Here is a 23,094-nt window from a genome sequence, read left to right on the forward strand (position 1 = left end):
ATATATATATATATATATATATATATATATATATATATATATATATATACAATGATCTGAAAAACCTTGTAAAGGGAGCTTATTAGCAATTAGATTGCATTGAAACATGTACAAATTACAAAAAAAGTCATCTGCTAAAATCTTTATCAGGAAAAATTAGGGGTAACAATTCGTAATCGCACATTGTATTCAAGTTGTATTGAGATATGCGTATAAAAGTATAAATGCAAAATTAACACGACGTTTTTTTTTGTGTTTTTTTTTTTGAATTCAATATGGCAAAAGCTTTCATTAATGAGCAAAAATCTTAAATATTGAGATCAACAATTACAATGTCAGGAAAACAATGAGGAGCTTCCTTTATATGAACTAGTCTGTTCGTAAGAGAAAGTGTTTTATTGGGTTGTCTATGAGCTACTCCATTCGCCTCCCTTTTGACACGGTTCACATTCTAGAATTACAAACTATTTAATATAACATTACTCATTTAATTAAATAGATTAAACCCATAAATCATAACTAGTTAATTTCGTGAATTCGTATTACGTTTGTGGATCATGTCAAAAATTGACAACATTTATATTGACCGTCGAGTTTAAGTCATTTCAAAATATGTGTATAGACCATATAAGTTAACAATTTTGTGACCTATTTAATTAAAAATGTAAAAAATTGCAGGCATGCATGATTGCCTTTACATTTTTGTAAATCTCTTTTGTTTAATGTATATTTATTCATTAAAATAAAATACTAAATATGTAAAAAAGAAAAAAAGAAAAAAAAAAGGAAGCTATTAAAGCAATAAATGAATAGGAAATTATGTAAAAGGCCCACCAAAGCTGAGGATTTCACTGAGGAAGACCTCTTTTTTCCCTTCTTTGGTCGGTCTTTAACTAACAGATTCACAGAAGCAGTCTTCCAACAATCTCACTTCTCTTCTTTTCACTATACATTTCATCATTTCTCGCTTTGACCCATGCATCCCCCCTCTCTCCCTCGATCTCTCTCTCTCTCTCTTCTTTTTCCTTTTTCTTTTTAAATATATTTATTTAAATATAATCTCTCTCTCTCTCTCTCTCTCGCTCTCTCTCTCTTTAAGTTTGTCAGTTTGTGACGGAGCAAGAATGGCGAAAGAGCCGCTGCAACTTCCTCCTCCTCTGCTGCTTCTCTTTCTTCGTCTACTTGTTCTGCAACGCTGTCCTCTTGCTGAAGTTCCTCTGCCAATGTCCGAACCCGAATTCTTCTTTTCCTTGTCTACTCCACGCACATTCTGATCTCTCCGATCCGTAGTTGTGCCTTCGACTGTCTGTAGTTCAGGTTCTTTCTTTTTTCTCTTCTTTTCTTTTTCTTCCCTTTCGTTTTTCTACATTCTAAATTTTCTTCACTTTCTCGAACCTACATTTACCATTTTTAGTTTTCAAGATGTGATGTAGAACAGTGTTTGGTTGCTGAGAAAGTGAAAGAAAGGAAAATAAAGTAAATTGTCTTGCTGTGTTCCGTTAGTACTGACTATTTTCACATAAATTCAGATTTTGTAATCCTCATTTCTTTTCTTAGAAAGAAACAAATGAACAAAATGTACCTTGTTTCTCAATAAATATTCATTTATTACTCAAAAGATTTTCACCAATGTAGTAGTATAGTGTGCTTGACTAGTCAAATCTAACGCCCTTCCGATCACAAAATGAAAAAAAAAAAAAAAAAAAAAAAAAAATTGAAGTTGGGCTGTCAAGGGTAACTCTCGTTTCGTTATTTCTTTGAAGTGAGAAGCAACTATTTTGTTACAGTGCCATTGTTTGATTCCTAAGGGAGAAAAAGAATTTTACTTTTTTAAGCATATGCGATTCTTGAGTAACTTGGCAGATAGTGTAGCTTTCCGTCGTTATTACTTTGCTGCATTCACTTTCATACTTCAGTACCTTCCAAGAATCATCTTTTGAACCATGATAATTTGTTTTTGTGAGTATCTATGGGAATTGAAGTGGTTTTGGTATATGTCCAGAACAGGGGAATCTAGAGTCTATCAATCAAATGGAAAAATACGAAGTTTTGGAGCAAATTGGGAAAGGAGCTTTTGGTTCCGCGCTTCTCGTGAGGCATAAGCTTGAAAAGAAGAAGTGAGACTGAAAATCACACTATTTATTTGTTGCCTGTGTTGTCTTGCCATTTAAAACTATTAATGTATAATACCATAATGCATCATGTTGTGATTGTACATTGCGTTCTCATTTTTTTTTTTTTTTTTTTTTTAACATATATTAAGGTATGTATTGAAAAAGATTCGTCTTGCCCGCCAGACTGATAGGTCTCGTAGATCTGCGCACCAGGAGGTTGGTACTCTTTATTTGTAATCGTCTTAATAAACTAATTGAATTTCTTGTTGGCACTGTTAGTTTTCCATATATGTAATATTTCTTACTATGTTTAGGCTACATTAATCCTGGTTATTTTTGTTGGAGTTTCTTCAGGACCAGCATATTAAAGGGCTTCATGAAAATCAGAAATTAGGCAAAAGAAAAATAAAGAGAAAAAAATTATGGAACTTGATATGTGCTTCATGTATCTTGTGAAAAATGGTGAATATATTTTTATCAAGATTGCAAAATATGTTAACAGCTCTGCACTTGTGGCAGTAGCTGCAATTAAGATTGTCAGACCTTGAAATGGATAATATATAGCTGCAGTACATATTTGGAATTGAATGCTGGGCTGGATTGTAGTAGAACATATATTAGCTGGTTGAGCTACACTTGGACCTTTGATCAAATTATTTGGATGTAGAATTTTGGGTTATCTAGAAATTGACCCTTTTCCTGGTTTGTGTAGATGGAGCTTATTTCTAAACTACGAAATCCATTTATTGTGGAGTACAAGGATTCCTGGGTGGAGAAGGTTTGTTATGTCTTTAACTATGTATTATGTCTTTTTGTTCATCCTGTAGAGCTATCCTTTTTCCATTTTCTGGTGCTTGATTGGTTGAATGTCTGGATTGAGCATTTGGCTTTGATATTCTCTTGTTTGCTTCTCTCCCCTGAGAACTGAAATGTGTTAAGTTTTTTCCTGTCGATGCTAGTTACAATGTTTCTTTTGAAATTATAAATTTATGTGGAATATACAAATAATATAACATTGAGAAATATATTGTAATTCTTAGATTTTGGATTATTCTCTCGTTGAGTTGTCTTAAACATTACGGGGTTTCCTCAAATTACAAGTTTGTGAGATAATTTGTGAAATTGGAAAATACCTGTACATCATCTGTAAATTTGAACTTGCCATGTAAGTTTTATATTTTCATGCTTCGGTCTATTACTATACGGTGCCATTAAGAACTTTAAAGCCTGAAAATGAGATTTGAAACTCAGATGAACATAATTTTCTTGGATAATGCTAGTCATCCCAAGGGATTCTTCCCAAAATGCTTCCCAAATGATGTGGCAAGCATTAAAAAAAATTTCATTCTCTCTCCTTTCAAAATATTTTAAGGGCAAATAGTGCTTGTCACATCATTTGGGAAGGATTTTGGGAAGAATCCTTGGGACACCTAGCAGCCCTCAATTTTCTTTGCTTAAACAGAAATAATATGTTCAATCCTATTGCTAACAGTATCACCACAAGTTTTGAGCTGTTTTGGCTCTTTTCATTCATGCTTTTTCAACCATAACTGGAGTAAAAAGCTATGGCTAGCTGAGTTGAGTTTAGTCTGCAATGAGTTTGATTCAAAATCAGTAGCCATCCATGGAAGGAGTCCAACATGCTCTGAGATAAAGAAAATGGTTCAAGATTTTTGATGGCCTAGTCTGCAGCTCTGATGGGTGGCATCAAGTCTCATTTGATCTCACATCGAGTACTTTATTCTGGCACTATTGTTTTTCATGGATATCTCCATGTCCTCATTCTTAACTTTTTTGTTTATTTAAAAATTTGTCTCTGTTATCCCACCGTTTTTTTTTTTTTTTTTTTTTTTTTTCCTGTTTGCTTTATATAGCAATCTGACTAATTTGCCATAGCCTTACATTGCTTCATATTGATGCCATTTCTCGCAGGGTTGCTATGTATGCATTATTATTGGTTATTGTGAAGGAGGTGACCTGTGAGTATTTTCTTCTTGAATTTTGAGACAATGAAGAATTTTGCTTTGTCTTAAATTCTTGCATAACCTCAGACCTTCCATGCTACTTTTTTATGTGATACAGGGCGGAAACTATAAAAAAAGCTAATGGTGTTCTTTTCTCTGAAGAGGTTCATTCATTTTGTTTGTGTTTCTCTTGTCTTTCACCTTTTGCTGTAAAATTTGATTATTATTTATAATTCTGCGAGTCATTGCATCTAATTACTAAATATCTTCTTTTACCAGAAGCTCTGTAAGTGGCTTGTTCAACTTCTGATGGCACTTGACTACTTGCACATGAATCATATTCTTCATCGTGATGTGAAGGTTAGTGGTCTTGCTATATTGATTCATTTTCTCTGAAGTTATTTTGTACTGATAGCATTCTATGATTCATTCAGTGCTCAAATATATTCTTGACAAAAGATCGCGACATACGTTTGGGTAAGTGATCTTATCATTTCTATAGTTCTCCCATATGTGATTCTAGGTTTTCTAACAAGAGATAAATGATAGAGCAGGTGATTTTGGACTCGCCAAAATGTTGACCTCAGATGATCTTGCTTCCTCTGTAAGTAATGTAATCTATATATTGATCAACTTATGCACGATTTCTTATAATTGCCCTTAGTTTTACTTCATGCCTCGTTACAACTCAGGTTGTGGGAACTCCAAGCTATATGTGTCCTGAGCTTCTGGCCGATATACCATATGGTTCAAAGTCAGATATTTGGTCTTTGGGTAAGCATTGTGTGCGTGTATTCTATCAGGCCTGGATTAATCTTGTAGGTTTTTAGCTGAATGTTACTTATGTATCTTGAAATTCTGTTGACCAGGATGCTGTATATATGAAATGACAGCTCATAAGCCTGCATTTAAAGCATTTGTAAGTTTTTGAACGTTAATTTTCCATTTTTTTGGCATACATTGGTAGACTGCTGCATTATCATTTCTGTGTGTATTTTTTGAAGGAAAAACTTGAACAAAGACTCCATGGAATCAGTACGCATCACATTTTGTTATTGATTTGCTAATAATAGTGTACGTGGGTAGTTAGACCACTTTGATACTTTAAAATTTCACCAGCATACATGGGACTTGTGAAACTATTTATCCTAATTATCTCATTTTAGCAAGCCTAATACAAAATTTATTTTGGCATAATTTTATGTCAAAACCAGTTGGTGTAAGTCTAGGTTGTTAGGTTAAGTTGGTACTTAAACTGGAATTCAAAAACTTGGTCAAAGTTGAGAACAGAATTACTCGGTTGGAGCCCTAGTTGGTGGGCGTGCGAATGAGGAACTTTCACAAGAAACCAAGTTTTCAAAGGCAGGACCATCCAGTTGGTTTGGTGGTTGCACTGGGTTTGAACGACATACTTCAATGCACGAAATGAAGTGATCCAGAACCTTTTGGTCGGAGGAACGGTCGCACAATGTTCGAATGAGAGTGTTTAGTGTAGTAACTTAAGAAATTTTAGAATAGCCTGATTGGAGTAGCAGTGGGTGCTCGGTCAAACGACAGAGGCTCAAAGGTGTCACAGTTTTGCTCGGTTGGAACCTTGGTCGAATCTCGTCCGAATGAAAGAAAGATTGTGATTGGCAGAACTCGATCGGACCAGCAGTTGTACTACGTTTGTACACTGCCAGCTAGTAAACCTTGAAACCCTAGCCGTGTTCGAACGAGCTCCTTACCCATCCGAACACTGCTCCTAAAATTGTGCTTTTCAGAAATCGACATGCACCAAAAGTCTGCGTTTTCCTTGGGTCTATATAATAAAGCTCATACATTTTCATAATACCCTGAGACCACTATTTTGTATTCTAGGAGAGACCTTTTACATTCTTATGCCTTCATTCCAATACCTCTCTTTGGTCTTTGTTTAAACCACACAATTACAAAAACAAACCTTCAGCCACCGAAATTCTGGAATGCAAAAAGAAATTTGATAAAGGAATTGGCCAGAATTCTAAAGCTGCTGCGGTAGAGACAAATAGGTCGTTTATTGGGATGCACATCAGGTTTAATTACAAAGATTTTGTAAGTATAAACTGTATAATTTAATTCTTTTGTAGTGGATGAGTTTCCTGGGTTTGGCTTCCTCGAAGTGGTTTTACTTTTGAAGATTTCTTCAAAAGGTTTTTACTACGTTACCAAAATTGTTGTGTTTGATCTTTCTATTGCTTTACTTAATTTTGATGATTGTGTGTGCGGTTTCAAAATTTTTAATCGGTTTTGTTTGCGGGAAAACACTTATTCACCACCCTCTAGATGTTATTTGGGGTCACTGGGGCAAATTTCAAAGATAACGAAAATGAATGTACAAAGATGTGCATATGTACACACACCCCTTCTCTAGATAATTTAAGTTTTTAGAAGTACAAGACACTATGATATGAACTTTGTAAAAGCTTAAAATAATTTCATCATTAATCAAATGGTACTGGCATTTTCACAAAAAATGTGCAGACAACCTTCTTGTAAAAGAAATTTTCTTAACATCAAGTTACTTGGTACTAGATTAAATGACAACTCTAATAGAATCTCACAATTATGAACATTTGTGCATTTCAGACTTCCTATCTACACCAACTATTTTATCGGTCTTGCAAATTAGATTCACTCTTCCTATTAGCTCAAGCTTTTTTTACCTTGAAACTTAATGGGAATTCTATTTTGGAGACATTCAAACTTCAAGAAAATAATTTACAGCAACTATTTTATTAGTCCTGAAGATCTATCTTTAGTATTTCTATAGATTTAGTACTTATCAAAAAAAAAAAGTATTTCTATAGATTTAGTTTTTGTATTCATTACAAACTAAGTTTGAGGTTTTTAGGATGTTTAACATATTTTAAGTTCTTTATTGCTCCCCCAACCTTCTCCCAACCCCCCCACCACCACCACCGCGGTCATATTGGATTTGGACTCCCAAATTCATTAAGAATCAGTTAATGTGATAAATCTGGCTGTATGGTTGTTTTATCCCTTTGAGACAATAAAGGTTCGGCATATTTAACACTAATAGGGCTTCCCTGCAACTTCTATGCTTTTAAGCTTTCTCCTGCATATTCAGCAATTATTATTTTTTAGTTTACTCTCTTTTTCTTGAGCAGGATATGCAAGCACTGATCAACAAAATTAACAAGTCTATAGTGGCTCCGCTTCCAACAAAATATTCTGGTGCATTGTAAGTCTTGTCTGTATTACTTAAAGTCGAGATGTTATTTTACAAAGTCTAGTACCTAAACCCATTTAAGATTGACATTTGACAGTGGGGTAGGTTAAGTCAAAGTGACAGAACATTGGATGGAAAATTTGATTGTCAGATTGTAGTTATTTATTTTGTTCCTAGGTTTCACTTGTAAAGTTAAAACAGATCTTATTTGTATATGTATCTTAGCTTTTAGTTGGCAAGTTTTGTTGCACTAACCATATTTTGCTTATTTCTGTTTTCAGTCGGGGTCTTGTCAAAAGCATGCTGCGGAAAAACCCAGAACTTAGGCCAAGTGTATGTATGATTCTTCTCAAACTTACAGCTAGACAAATTTGTGAATAGCAATACGACATGTAATTGCTTTTGTGATTTCCCATAACAATTATCCTGTTATTAGGATATTTCTACTGTTTTCTATTTTCATATGTCCCTAGAAGTCTTGCATAATATGAGAAGAATGAGATTTCGATTTAAGTAGTCTTTCTAAATAAAACAACAGAGAAAAGAATTATAAAGATTTGGCTAAAAGAATAATGTGAGACACACCCGACTCTTTTCCTGATGGCAGGTTGACAGAGGGGGGCATCTACCGCTATTTGTTGCTTAAGGAGGTTTTTTTCGTTCCAAAATAAGAATTGCAGAGTGATAGGTGACACCGGACTAAAATTTAGGGGTTCTGTATCATAATCTTTCCTCACAAGAAAACTACAGCTTTTGGAATTAAAATTGTCTTTTCTCATGTCAGTCTGTTCATCACCAGTAGCACACCACCATAACCATCACCGTCAAAGTTATTACAAACTGTTTGCCTATAGAGTACCACTGCTTCCAACTCGACCTGCTATAAGCACTATCCCCACCACCACCACCAACTATTCAATTGCATCACTGTTAAAGGCACAGCGCAACAACTACTACCACCTCTTTCAATCTCAATGTAAATACACTACCTCCTATGGCAACAGCACTGCCTCATCATGATCACCCTTGTCCTTGACTACTGTTGTTATTGTCATCACACTCATTCCCATACATGCTGATCTTGCTTCTTTAAGAAAAAAAATTTTGGTTCAAAAGAGAAAGAAAAGAGAAGTCACTTCCCCTGCTAGTTGAAATATTTAAAACGGATATACTAATACTGCCATGACTTCTGCCATTGTGGACTTGTAGTGTTAAGAAGGATATATATGGAGCCAAGAGATCTGCCATTCAGTGATATGATGGCAAGACTTATGTTTGCGATTTGACCACAGCTCTGAATGTTTGAGTCTATGCGTTGCTTGAATGTATGTATATAGTTTCAGTGGCATTGAATATTTTACTCTCATATCTACTGTGGCAGGCTGCCGAGCTACTCGGGCACCCGCACCTTGAGCCTTATGTTCTTAAGGTTCATCTCAAAATCAATAGCCCCAGACGCAATAGTTTACCAGTCTACTTGCCTGAACCCACTTACATGAAGAAAACCAGATTTTTAGAGCCAAGGGATGTTCCTCTTTCTACATATAGGGAGAGGCGCCGTTTATCCAGCAATGATAGGACTTTGAATCCAAGCATATCTGGAGCTGAGCAGGATTCTATGTGCTCTACACAAGAAATTCACGATAACCCACGTTATTTAAGTCGAAGGTTGCAAGAACGTTATTCTGGAGGCATCCATGAAGAGACGGCCATTTCTAAGACTATTGTCGCTAAAGGTTCGAATATTGCTAAATCTTCTAGACGTACTCCAACAAAAGCTTCTAGTCCCCCTAAAAGATGTGAATCGGTAAGATCTGTTGGAATCTCTCTCTCTCTCACTCTCTCTACACACACATGCATTTGGTGATCCTTGAAGTGTGAATAATGGTTGACATAATCCAACTAAACAAGCACAAACTTGAGTATCATTTCTCAGTGGGTGGCTTTTGCATTGCACAACTGTTGGAGGTTTGCGAACAGCAATTTTGCTTGTCTTTGAGTTCTTGAATTTTGTTTGTTCAGTTTCCTGCTTCACGCACTCCAAGAAAATTTGCCACTGCAGTTCGAAGAGCATCTTTGCCATTTTCAACAAGAGGTGCAAGGCAGCAGTCCCCTAGCAGTCCCAATATTGGTATACTTCACCGTTTAAAATCTCCAGATGTTTCTGTCAATTCCCCTCGAATTGACAGGATAGCTGAATTCCCATTAGCCTCTTATGAAGAGCCAGTCTTCTCTATCCGTAAAACTTCAACAACCTCAGTCCAAGGCTCCTCTGGCTCCCTGCAGTACAATGACCATTCCATCACCAAAGACAAATGTACAGTCCAGACCGATAGAGCTTCTGCCAAGCCTAGTATCCCTGAAACATGGCAGGGAATTCGTCGCAGCATGTTTAAGGCAGATGTAAAGGAAGGAAGTGCTGACTGCTCTGATCAAAATGCAACCGCTGGGGCATCAAGCCGCTCTTCATCAGACTCTTACCACAGGCAGTTTGACCCATCATCATTCCAGCAAAGAGCTGAAGCTTTGGAAGGGATGCTTGAGTTTAGTGCAAGGTTGCTGCAACAGGAAAGGTATGAAGAGCTTGGGGTGTTGCTAAAGCCATTTGGTCCTGGGAAGGTCTCCTCTAGGGAAACTGCAATCTGGTTGACCAAGAGCTTCAAGGAGAACACTCTCAAGCAGGAAGATTAGTACTTGCAAAATGCTGCCACATGTACCATAAAACTTAACTGCAACAATTTATAGAGTCGGTTCTATTTGTTTTTGACATGTCCGAGGCACTAGGAGCTTAGGCTGATGCTGATATGATAGGTTTTTATTAGGTTTACATGACTCTTCCCATGCTTTTCATGCTTCAATTTTATGATTCTCATTGAGATGGCTAAATTAGATGTAGTAATAGATCAGGACAAACCATTTCTGATTAGTGCAAGGATTCTTTCTAGTTGAGCTTCAACTGGAGAGTGCCCAATTAATGTCCAGGATTTATTAGAGGAAATCTAAGGTTCAAATTCCTCAATATCATTTGATTTGTTTAATCTTCTATGCTCTTTCTATAATGACATCAATTCTCTCTCTCTCTCTCTCTCTCTCTCTCTCTCTCTAAACATGACCTTAAACCATGTTTGTTAACAACTTTCTTTTTGTCCAAATTTTTGTAATCTAATTGGCCCTTGCATGGTTTTCTGGGTACGAATTTGCACTTTGCATAGCATACATAAGAAGCTGGAGCCGTTGCAATGACATTATAAAGACCAGAAGACAAAAGTAGGATATTAAGAAGCAGGGTAGCTGGTAGTAATCTGACTGAATATATACATTGTTCATTACATAATTAATCTCTGGTACGAGCTAGGGTTTTGCCAAACCAAATGCCTCTTATCTTTCTTCTTCTTTTTGGCAAAGATTATGCTAGCAAATTTCGCACAATTGAAGCTTTTCAGTTTCTTCACTGTATTACAACACCTTTCCCATGCGAGCAGCCAAGGAAGGAGATGAAGTTACAGAGTACATAGGAATCAATCAGTTACAACCTTCTTTTTTTTTTTTTAATTTGTATCACAGCCCACCCATTCTTTAGTTGAAGCTTGAATCATTTGTCTGCCCCACAAGCAACTTCCTTTTGAAGTTCCTCAATTGGTCAAGAGTAATCATGAATGGGGCTGCATTCATTAATGAAATAAATTAGACAACCATGGTAAAGAAGACAAGTTGAAGTTGTTAGAACAGAAATAGAAAAAAGAAAATTAAATTCTCCACCTTCCTTTAGAAATTATTTGCCCCCACCAAAATTCTAATGAATTGTTATGCACGATACAATGAAGACCAAAAATCCTCTATAGTTTGGTTGCGTTTTGCACAAAACGAAACCAAGCTAGAATACTCTTAGAGATTCTATTATAACGAGACTCGAATTTTAAAACTGCGAAAGGTTTTGAGGGAGAAAGATGAAGTGAGATTTGTTGGTCTTAAACTGATCTGCAGTGGATATTTGTAGTGTCAGATTAGCAGTTTTAATGTCTATTCACTGACATTTATGTAATTTTGCATTTAACAGTAAATAACTACTAATTTAACACACACACACACATTAACATATATATATAATAAACTGATTTTGGAAACTCTTTTTGACAGAAGTCAGTGATTTCTGACCTCATATGCAAGAGATTTGTAGTGGTTGGAATCACTGCTGGATGTGGTGATTGCATCAGACCTGCTGTTGGAGGTTCTTGTTAATGGAGGATAGAGCTTGGCAAACCAGGGGTCATAGTTTTCTTGGCTAAATCGCTTGGAACGAGAAGATGAACGTTGCATTTGATTCTCCAATGAGCCACTCCTACCATCTGTTGATTCCATTCTCTTACTTTTCTGCCTCATCCCACAATTTGGTCGTTGCTTTGGTTCACTTTGTGATCTGACTTTAGCCCTTGAAGATTCTGTCTTGGCCATGTAGTTGGGTAAGTCTAGACAATCAGGCTGCTCAAAAGCTAAAGAGCTGGCCGTTGTCGGGTTTAGCTGAGACGTGGGAAGATAATGTTGGGGACTGTTGTGTGCTGTGAATGAGTACTTCTTGTATTGGTGTTCTCTTCTTGAGATGGAAAGGTTTCCAGAATAATATGTCGCCAACCCACCATTCTCTATCCTCTCATTTTGTGAATGATTCAGACGTGCACTTTTGCTCTTTAAGCCTCCCTGATTTTCATCCAGATTGGTATCCATTCTTTCCTGCACAAAGAAGCCCATACTGAACGTTAATTTGCAATTGAAGATTTCAAGATCACAAGCAGGTAATGAGCTTTCTAGGATCTCAACCCTGTTCCACACCAGGAAGATGAGATGCTAAGTTTCACATTGTTTACTTGCTAGTTATTTTGGAGTGATAGAGCAGATATTATTAGCGCTTTCTCCTAGCTATTATAAATCGTGTTACAGCCACTTAGTAATGTTATGTACTATTGAGCACATCACATTGTCCTAATGAGAATGTCAGGGGTTTAAGTAAGCGGGACCCGAGGGGGTAGGGAGTGGTGGGGGTGGAGGATTGTACATGCCGGTTTTACATTGAAAAGATAAGTAGCCAACATAAAGTTGATGACTTATCGCTTTCTCTAGGTCCTTACACCAACAATTTAAACTGAGACTTGTGTAAATGTTTTTGTATTCCAAACAAATGAAACTCTGTTATTCAAAGTTGTAGTAATGAACTTTCTCCTCTCCTAATTTCTTTCAAGTTACAATTTCTGGACCTAAGTTTTCCCAGCAAACAAAGGAATGAATAGTAGGAAATGAGACATACCCTAAGCATTCTTCTGAACCCGTTCTCCTGAATGAAACTCCTATGAATGGATGGTTCCCTTTTGACAACAAGATGTGCTTCCTCTGCCATCTGAATCCTCTGAACCCTTGCTCTAACTTGAATAGAGATCAATGCATGCATGCGCCGCAGAGTAGCTGTTGTTTCTTTTCTCACCTGGTGACCTCTCACCAGTGCCTGCAACTTCACTAGTCCCTTCAAAGCACACAATGCTTTCCTTGCCTGAAACAAAAATATGATGAAACAACAGTTTGATATATTATCATTTTTGCTCTTCAATTCATTTCACATAAGAACTATGAAGATTGTTAGAATTAGAATGTGAAAAATATCTTAAGATGGATGTTTGTACCAAATAAGAACGGAAGACAGCTTGAATCCTTGTGGCAGCTGCATTTTCAACATCAACATTTTCTGCAGTGGCCTGCAGTGGAAGTTTGGTGGTGTCAATTGAGTCAAGTGATTTAGAAAATTTATGGGATGCCCTTTTCCCAGCTGCTCTTCCAAAACTCCATCTTTTCTTCATTCTAGGACTCCCAGGTTTGATGCTTGGATTATGATGATGGTGCTCAGCAGAAAAAGAAGAAGATTCATTCTTCTTATATTTCTGCTCCCTTTTCCCAAGCAAAAAGTTTCTAATCCATTTCCCTGCCTTTCCCATCTTTGTCACAAGAGAAATGAAGAATACTTGTAAATTTAAGAGAGAAATGAATCTCCTTGTTTATAAATACTTTGTTAATATATAAGACTGAATTATGTATATATATACATATATAGGATGATCTGGAAGCTTGTTTCATATGACTCTGACGTGGATTTGTGGTATTATATGATGTTGTTTACTGGGTATGGCCTGCAAAACAATGGATGAGGGGCTCTGATGAAGCCATTTGCCAAACTCTTGAAGATTAATGTTGTAGAAGATTCTTTTCTCTGCATGGGCTACGTCAACTGCAAAACCTTTGTTTCTTTGTGAGGCTTCAATCAGGTGCGAAGGGCCGTATGTCATCTGGGTGCATGTGATGGAATAATCAGTCAACTCTCCTAACTTTTTGTTTGTTTTCAATTTTCAATGATGAAGTTTATTAATAATCAACAGATTATGCAGCTGTTTTGTTCTTGTTTCCTTAATTAAGAGGCCGCGCCTTGGCGCCAAGGGCCAGAATCCAGATATCAGAGGGTTATAATTCGCCATATATATATGAGAGTAATCCTTAAGGGTCGTGAAATGAGGTGATTCTATAGCTGAATTATCCATGTTTTCATGTCTTTGGCAAATTCCCTTAAGAGTAATTAACCCACCCAATTGGCATCATAATTAAGAATGTTATTCTTGGGGTCCATTTAGAATTACAATATATTTTTTATTTTTTATTTTTTATTTTATGTTGGAGAACCTCTTTAGACCCAACCCCGGTCTCGTGCACTGCACCCTCGGAAGTTTTTCTACACGGAACTAATTAAATCGTTAGCTTTTCACCAGCGAGTGTGGCCCCAATAAATTGTTTGCACCCATGAAGTGTTGAACTTTGGACCTTAAAGGGAGCAAACTCTAAGACCAAGGCCTCCACCACATGGGCAAACCCCTTGGGGTTTAGAATTGCAAGTTATAAAAACGTGAAAAAGCACATATCTTCTAGTTGAGGTTAAGAGGTACTTAGTTGAACACACGATTTTTAACCAAAATCATGTTTCCACCCTGCAAATATTTATAAGCAATGTCCTTTGTTGGTGATTTGCACAAAAAACACCCGCACTTCTATACTAAACACTCATTTGATATAAAAAAATTATTTAACAAATTTTACCAAATTTTAACTGACGTTTTTATAAACTACCTTTTGAAATCGCTATTTTTAAAGGGGGAATGCTATTGCTAGGTGTTCTCTTGGTGTTCTTCTAATGTTTTGCTGGTCCTATGTGAATATTATTCTCTAAAAACTGAGCGATAGAAATAAGGGAAGTTTCTTATTGATTTTTTAGAAAATAATATCCATCTAGGATTATGAGAGCATCTAGCATTTTCTTTTTTGAAATCACAAACCCAGACGAAGCGACAATATGAATCAAATAATTGGCACGATATATAAAGTTTCTGGTTAAAGCACTATTTACTATTATCTATCTATCTATTTATATATCTAATTATCTATCACCATCATCCTTGTAGTTCCTCTTCTTGTTGTTTTTATTTGTATTATTACATTACAATTAACATTGTAAAAAATGTAGAACACCTGACTGTTTATGAAAAAATCAAACCGTTATAATTGGATTGTGCAAACCCACCGATTTCCTGATTGCCGACCCGCTGTCGACCCGATTTGAACTAGTGCAGTTGGGCTTCCAACGGCCTAAAAAAAAGGGTTTGGGCCTAATTGTGGACTTAAATGAAATCCATGACCACTTGGGAAAATCTATTTGTACTTAAAAATGAATTTTGGCCCCAAATTTTCAAGAATTGATCTAATGGGTCTTATAAACTTTAAATGGGCTTTTTAGAGAAATCAGATGGACTTAGAAATAATTATTCCATTCAAATAGAAATGATTTGTGAAATATTGAACTTCGCCCCCCATTTAAAGCAAGTATTGTAAAATAAAGAATTGTGGGCAATTTTGAGAATTAACATAAAATTGAAAAAATAAGTGGACATAAACTTTTTAACTTTCGAAATCTAGGTATATTTGGCTTGGGCTTTGATTAAAAGGGAAAAGAAAAAAAAAATGGACTAATGGAATTTTTGGCTCATAAGGTTTTCTTTAGCGAAAAGGTTAATGCTGATAGTTTGGTAATTGTAGAAATTGGCAAGGGCATTTTGATAAATTAAACAAACTTTTTTTGAAAAAATAAAATAAAAGGAAAAATATTATATACCCATTTTCAAATTACCATTGAATTGACAATATCTCCTCCCTCCCAAAACTACCAAAAAATTATTAATATCCCATCAAAATAGCAAGCAAAAAGACAATAATAATCTTAAAATAATACCCATATATATTAAAAAAAAAAAAACACTAGAAACTAAAAATTAAAAATTAAAAACTAAAAATTAGAAGAAAAACGCAAAAGTGAGGTGACTAGGCCACCCTCTTAGCTAAATCGGAGTGGCTCAACCACCCAACCCCCTCTACCCGGTAAAGGAGTGGCTGAACCACCCTTAGTCATTTGGAAGTGGTTCGCCAAAAAAAAAATGGAAGAGGTGGCCGAACCACCCCTTTATGGCCTAAAGGATGGTTCGGCCACCCCCATTTGGTTAAAAGGGATGGCCAAGCCACCTCTATTTAGTCAAACTATCTCCTAATTTTTGCATTTCTTATTTTTTAAAATTTTAAAATTTTAATTTTATTAGAAATATTTTGATTATTAGGAGACTAACAATTTTTTTGATTGTTTAGAACACATTCTCAATTGAACCTAATTTAGCTTGTGGGACTTGAAATGGACCTTCCTGTCAATCTGTCATCACGCTGTCAGCCCAATGTTCAATTTCTAATATATCCATTATTCAATTTATGTGGTCAAAATATGTTGGGCTTATGGGCCGACAAGGTCCATGTAACTGACATACCAATTCAGTGACTCGAGCATTAAAATATGTTGGCCTTATAAGCCAATAGGCCCATTTAAATAACATATCAATTCAGTGACTCGAACTGAGCAAACCACTGGTACAAAAGATTCTCCCCCACACCATGCCTATGCCATTGAGACAATTTTCATAACCACCTTATTTATGAGTCTTGAAACTTGTTGGATCATAGATCAGCTATGTTGGGCCCGGTAAAATGATCTATCGGCCCATCACTAAAACTCGGTCATTTTTTACTGTTCACCAAAACTTATGCTCGGTAAGTTTATACCTATCTAAAGCTTGGTACATATAACACTCGGTTCGAAGGCTCGGTTAGCCAAGTCTTTAGTGAACTACCGAGGGTGATTTTCGGGATACAAGATATACTTGCATGATATCTCATCTGTCATTTTTCAATACATTGTTGACACGTGGATCCTGGTAAGTCCACAGTGTTAGGTAAATAGGTGCAACCCGATGTCTATAAAAGGGGGGTTTTATCTCAGATTTTGTTAACTTCTTATTCTCTCCTTAATTGAATATCTTTTATTCCTTTTATCCCATCCATCATCTTTAAAGTTATACTCTTCTTAAACACTGTGACTAATTTAGGCATCGGAGCTATCTCCGGCCAGACAACACCGGCAACTTTGATCCTTTCTCTTTGCTTTTCACAGTTATTTGATTCCTTAGCCATCAGGCCATTCGTAGGGCCCATTCCACGTCATCATTCGGAAAACTGGTCAAACAAAACTCAAGCTTCGAGCATGACCATCATCAGGGTGGAACCAATGGAAAGCAATTGAGGACGGGCCATTATAAAAGCCATTAAAAGGCAACCCAAAATCAGGTAAAATGGACTTTTGTCTTTTCCCAAAACTCTACCATATTTTTTTATTTAAACCCATTTTTTAGATACATATTGATTTAAGTATGAGAGTCATTTCTCATCCGCCCACATCGGCAAGCTCCTTTGCATACCTCTCTCCTCTTGTGTAGGTAATTTTTATTGATATTTTAAAACGAGGAAACTGATGAGAACAAAACAATGCGAAAAAAAATAGCGTCTTTATTTTAACGATTAGCACGATAAATGGGTTATTTATTTATTTATTTACACTAGTGATCCATCAAATTGATGATACTAATTGGAAGATTTGATGATTTAAAGTATGTAATATGTATAAGACAGCGACTTGAGGTATAAAATACACGTAATAATTTGACGCTTAGGCTTAGCCCTTCATATCAACCGACCTAATCAGCCTTTGCCCTCAAGAGTATTTCACTGGAGAAACGTGAGAGGGAGAGAGACCTTTGAAAATCCAACCGAATATTTTTTTTTTTTTTTTTTTTTTTTTTTTTTCAAGTTTCTTGATTTTTTTGGCTAGAGTTTGGTGGAATTTTGACTTGGGAAGCCCAACGACTTCTAGAACCCTCTCCTCTAATAACCTTTTTTGATTTTTTTAAGAATTCGGAAACAGACCGGCCGGCAGTTTGATTATATATAATATTGCCCCCTTTTTAAGAATCTGAAGCATGCATAATTTTTTTTTTTTTATTTTTATTATTATTAGGGGTTCTCCAAATTTAAATATTATAAATTGTCGGCTCTTTAATTCATATGCCATTCATTGGATTCATTTTACAGAATTTGGATCATGTTTATGTCTAAGAATTGTTGTTTTTTGAAATTTGAGCGTATTGAAACCTTAGATTTTGAGTCGTTTTCTCTTTACGCCATTTATATATCGTGCTATTAATCAAGGTAACCCTAAGTTCTACTCTCCAAACTATTATGGGAAGACCTATATATCTCTCACCAACTCTAAAACCTTCCTTCACCCTGAAAAATTCCTTGTTTTTTTTCTTCCATGACAGGTTCAATCGATTGAACTTTGATCGAATGTTCAATCGAGACTTTTTGTCTCTAGTTTGAAAGTTTGATCGAACAAAAGCAAAATGCACAGTTTATCCCACACGCATGACATGTTTTAAGACTGCCACTAGTTCAATCGGACAAACTACGATTGAACCACTATGTGCTAGGTTTGATTGAATGAAATCGACTTTGTTCATCATAACGCACTACCAAGCATTTTGTTGGCTTGTAAAACACCCAAACCCTAATTTTCTAACCCATTCTACCTCGATCTTCCATACTACTTAAAACATTAATTACATCACCAAAATCAATTCATTTTCACAACTTCAACATAACCATTACTTCACCATAATCACAAAACATAAACATAAACACAACTTCAATAAACTCCACAACTCACCATCAAATTCACCACAACCCCATTACAATCACCGTACTATAAAAAATAAAAACCAACAACATTTACCACGGTCGGATCTCTCTTCTTTTTTCTTTTTTTTTTGAAAGGACCACAGTCGGATCTCACCTCTCACCTACCACATTACATCACTTTGATTGTTGAGTTTCAATCAATTGAACTCTACTTTGACCGAACGACCAGACAGATTTACTTATCGCCATTTGATATCACCTAATGCATGTGTGTTTCTGCCACACGGAGATGCCATTTCGATCGAACGAAGTTGGATGAACCCCAACTTCGTTCGATCAAAGTTTGCCAGTCGTGTTATACTCAACCAACCAACCGTCCCATCCTCTGAATCCAAATCGAAACCTAACTTTGATCTCTCAATCATCTAGAACCCAGAACAACTCCTGGAAATTTTCCACCCACAATATAACTTTTTTAACACTCTTTGTTCCGTTTTGATAAATTCAAAATCATAAAGAAAAACAACTCCATCAATAGGGGTGACAGTTTATGTTCGAGTGTCAGATTCAGGTAGGTCAATTCTAACTCGACCAATTTAATTAAACGGATCAGACTCTAACTTGTTAATTTTGTGTTAACTAAGCGGGTCATGTTAAAAATTGTTAGTACTAAATATCGCGTGTCGAAGAATTAGTATCAGACTATATAAATTAACCTTAACTCAATCCATTTAATTTAATAGGTCAAATCACTCAACCTTAACTTATTGACGTGTGTAACGTGTAAGCCTCCACCAACACGTAGAATTTCTCTTTACCAAAAAAGCTTGTGTTGCACGAGCCCTCGATCGGATGATTCTCAGAATCTAGACTTCTGGGTGGGATCATCTACGCCAGTACCGAATTCTGGAAGAAGCATAGTGTGAAACCCACGTCTCTTCACGTTTGTCAGATGTGAGAAGCATTATGTGAAAGAGCCAGTGGCAGACAAGGACCGCCATCCGCCATCTCTCCTGATCTCCGCTGACTTTTTCTGCGTCTCATCACTATACTACCTAAACCCTTCGTGAAGTCATTGCAGACGAAATTCTAGAGAGAAATTGAAAGGTAAAAACTTGTCATTCAAAATATATAATATATATAATATGTCAAGTTCAAATGCGTATGAAGATGATCGAAAACATCATAGCCTCATCATTATTTCAACATGAGGATGAAATATATCTTCTTCCATTAGAGGACAAAAGGACTAAGGGCACAATTTCGGTAAAGTATAGGAGAATCGAGAAGAAATTATATGGAAGTTGAAAAATCTTGTCACGTCATGAGGTTTATTTGATTTGAAAAATAAATGTCTACCAATTCAATAAAAGAGGGCACTGTTGCATATCAATAACTCATGCCATGTCTCTAAGGGGTAGCTCAATCGGCAGTGGACCACGCCTAATGAAGCGGAGGTCACTAGTTCGAATCCTCCCTCCCCCTTTTCTTATGTGGACATGTCAAAAAAAATAAAAAAAAATAACTCATGTCATGTAACGGTACAGGTTTTAATTGCAAAAATAAGTAAACGGAAGAAAAGTTGGGAGGATTTAGATTGTAAAACAAGGTTATAAAATGGACCAAAAGACCTATTAAATATTGAAATGTTCTGAAAAGTCATGCAGAAGCTTCCATGAAGAAAATGTTAAATTCTTTTGCCATTATATATATACCCTTCTTGATATACAAGCACAACCTCCTCCTCAGACGTCCCTTTCTCTCTCCATCTCTCTCTGTGAAAGAAATGGCTTCCTCTAATAATTTGGTGGTTTTCCTAGCTATGCTTCTGGTGCTGCTACCCATGGCTGCCCTAGGGTCAAATGATACATCTCCTTTTGATGCTTTGTTTGGTACTTTCATCATCCTCTTCTTCCTGTTTATATTTTACTTTCTCTTTGGGTCTCTAACACACACATACAAACAGAAAAACACACTACTTTGTATCTTTGAAGATCACCAGAAAAATACCCAACATCGGAGAACAAATATATATATATATATATATATATATTTTCCATTATTTAGTTATTTTTTCCTTGTTGGATTTGAATTGCAGAAAAGGTGTGTGAAGAAGTGGAATGTGGAAAGGGAAATTGCACACCTGGTCCAGGTTACCCAATGGGCTTCAAGTGTGAATGTGAATCTGGGTGGAAGCGAACCCGTGATGACGATGAAGATGTCCTTTTTCTTCCCTGTGTGATACCTAACTGTAAGTTAGTTATCTCAACTGCCAATATAGTTGCAGCTACAAAACATATGATTAACTGTTTTACTTTAGTCAGCATGCTGAGCAAGCAGCACTGAATAACACAGTTAAGTGATTAAACATCACACTCACATAAACATATGGTAAAAAAGATAAAGTGCTAAGTCATTTCCGTCCATTAGGGTTTGTGATTTCAAAACATGCAATTTAAAAATGATAATTCCTTTTAGTAAAACTTTAATTTATGGTCTTCAATCAAAATTTGACAGATGAAGTAAAAAACAAATTCATATTTTTAATTTAAATTAATTTCATTATAACTCAACGTCCATCATCCACTATCAAACTCTCTACTAACCTCTGAACCTCTGACAGTACTGTAGCCTCTAAAACCAACTAAGAAGGTGGTTTCGGTAATTTTGTCGAGATGTATTTTGTCTATGAAATATTTTGTTAAGAGAATAAAAATTATTTAGTGTGAAGGATAATATTATTCATTATTTGGTTCTTACCAGATTTTTTATTTATTTTTATTTAATCCAAATTTGCCTTGATTAATTCTTTTTTCTTTGTTTTTGCAGGTACCCTTGATTACGGCTGCCAACCAGCCCCTCCTCCGGTCCCAGAAAAGGAGTTTCCACGAAATATCTCTCTCTTCGACCGTAATAATATATATTCACGCTATAATTAATCGGACCAATATTATATAAATTATAAATTTCTAGATGTTTTTTGACATTTTTATTATTTATTTATTTGATATTATATAGCCTGCTACTGGGCCTACTGCGGAGAAGGGACATGCACCCAGAACAAGACTTATACACACATACACACGTGTCAATGCGACTCTGGTTACTTTAATCTTCTAAACGTCTCAAACTTCCCATGCTACAGTGAATGTACAATTCTGAACCTGTTTAATTTATTTTTAGTTTCAGAAAAAATAATTAATTAGTAGAAAAAACTGATTGAGATATTTATGGTTTTTTTTTTTTTTGGTAATTAAGGTACAATTGGGTCTGATTGTTCAAGGCTTGGGATCACCGTTGCAAAAACTACTACAGATGGGTCTGGGACGGGTCAAGGTGAGTATATTCAATATGAGATGTGATACATATTCTCCCGTCATCTTTCTCTCATTATTTTACTTTTTAAAATTATCATTATATCTGTGAAGTCATGCATGTGTGAAACCTACATGGATCCACGGATCTAATTGAACGACCAAATGCGTTTCTTCATAATATTCTTTTCCAGTCTTCTTACGATCATTTTTTTTTTCTCTAAAAATAAAATTTGAAATTAAATATAAACCATAGAAAAAACTGATGTAAAACCCTAAAGCGTGCCGTGTTTTATTTTTAAGAATAATTTTTTTCGGTTTATTTTAGAATTCACTTAAAGAAGACTAAACACAATATAAGAAAATTCAAATTAATTGCATAGAAAACCAAAATGCATGATTTGAATTTATTTGTTTAGTTCCTTAATTTACACTATAGGGGTTATCTGCATGACTATGATATATATATAAAACAATATTAACGACTTAATCAAAGATTAAGAAACATACAAATCTGATGTTTTTCTTTTGTCTTTTCATTTCCAGCAACCTCATTTCTACCAGGAAAGTTCCATTGGATGGCTATCTTCATGGTTTCTTTGGGTATGATTATGTGGAAGTAGGTTCCAAAGCAGTGGCTTGTCTCTCACCTACGGCTTCTAGTTTCATCATATGAGATTCCTGATTCCACCTATATACAGACAGATATACATATATAGACTATATACTGTTGCAAATTCATTTGGTCATGTATTGTTGCTTTCATTATTTTCCTCGATTTTTCTGTAGAAATTTAAGTTTGTATAAATAATTCAAAACAGTCATAGATGGAGGATGACTGTTAATGTATAGAACACAATAGAATATATTTACGAATATATATTAATAACACTTGTTTTGTCTATTTATTCTCTATGAAAATAACAAGATTCAGAATAAATCGTCAAGAAAATATCACTGAAATTAAATTAATTTCTTTTAACAAAATTAAACCATCTAAGGTAATTTTCCCAATTTGCAATCACAATATTGTAAAACATAAATAACTATTTAAAGAAAAACTAAAATTGAATTCTCTATACAACTTGGCGACGTGGCAGTAAAAATAAACATTTAAATCAGATCTTAAAATCAAGAGTTGGTCTTCACTTTCACGTCGTTCCAATTGCATGACAGACATATATCAATCTACTAAATAGTGTTACTCATATGAATAATTTCCATAATCTCGAGAGGATCATGGAGGGATCTAAATCAAATTAGGCCAAAATTTTATTCATAGAATGTTATTTTACAAGGCACCAAGTGTCCTATCCCCTGGATCTCCCCATATATTCCAT

General features: G+C 35.5%; 3 protein-coding genes across 5 annotated transcripts; 2 read left to right on the forward strand and 1 right to left on the reverse strand.

Annotated features, from left to right (window-relative positions):
* Positions 1 to 970: 970 nt before the first annotated feature.
* LOC132171143 (serine/threonine-protein kinase Nek2-like) lies at positions 971 to 10,332 on the forward strand. 3 transcript variants are annotated; one of them, XM_059582381.1, is made up of 15 exons: positions 971 to 1,317; positions 2,003 to 2,117; positions 2,264 to 2,330; positions 2,827 to 2,892; positions 4,047 to 4,093; positions 4,197 to 4,242; positions 4,358 to 4,438; positions 4,513 to 4,555; positions 4,633 to 4,682; positions 4,771 to 4,852; positions 4,948 to 4,997; positions 7,228 to 7,301; positions 7,571 to 7,622; positions 8,671 to 9,096; positions 9,312 to 10,332. In XM_059582381.1, the coding sequence occupies exons 2-15, from the start codon at positions 2,032 to 2,034 to the stop codon at positions 9,978 to 9,980; spliced, it is 1,839 nt and encodes a 612-aa protein (XP_059438364.1). In that variant the 5' UTR covers positions 971 to 1,317; positions 2,003 to 2,031; the 3' UTR covers positions 9,981 to 10,332. The 3 variants fall into 3 exon arrangements, with proteins under 3 accessions (XP_059438364.1, XP_059438366.1, XP_059438365.1); XM_059582383.1 differs by having other exon boundaries at positions 4,361 to 4,438; XM_059582382.1 differs by having other exon boundaries at positions 2,008 to 2,117.
* Positions 10,333 to 11,429: 1,097 nt separating this feature from the next.
* On the reverse strand, positions 11,430 to 13,267 carry LOC132168977 (protein IQ-DOMAIN 19-like). The gene is made up of 3 exons (XM_059580073.1): positions 12,959 to 13,267; positions 12,589 to 12,828; positions 11,430 to 12,017 (listed from the first exon to the last, which is right to left on the reverse strand). Exons 1-3 carry the CDS (start codon positions 13,265 to 13,267, stop codon positions 11,430 to 11,432), a joined length of 1,137 nt encoding a protein of 378 aa, XP_059436056.1.
* A 6,930-nt stretch (positions 13,268 to 20,197) lies between these two features.
* LOC132172504 (uncharacterized) lies at positions 20,198 to 22,658 on the forward strand. The gene is made up of 6 exons (XM_059584018.1): positions 20,198 to 20,332; positions 20,539 to 20,691; positions 21,270 to 21,350; positions 21,459 to 21,590; positions 21,699 to 21,776; positions 22,301 to 22,658. The coding sequence occupies exons 1-6, from the start codon at positions 20,227 to 20,229 to the stop codon at positions 22,375 to 22,377; spliced, it is 627 nt and encodes a 208-aa protein (XP_059440001.1). The 5' UTR covers positions 20,198 to 20,226; the 3' UTR covers positions 22,378 to 22,658.
* The last annotated feature ends 436 nt before the right edge of the window (positions 22,659 to 23,094 follow it).

The sequence above is a fragment of the Corylus avellana genome, chromosome ca2, assembly GCF_901000735.1.
Source record: "Corylus avellana chromosome ca2, CavTom2PMs-1.0".
Taxonomy (NCBI): domain Eukaryota; kingdom Viridiplantae; phylum Streptophyta; class Magnoliopsida; order Fagales; family Betulaceae; genus Corylus; species Corylus avellana.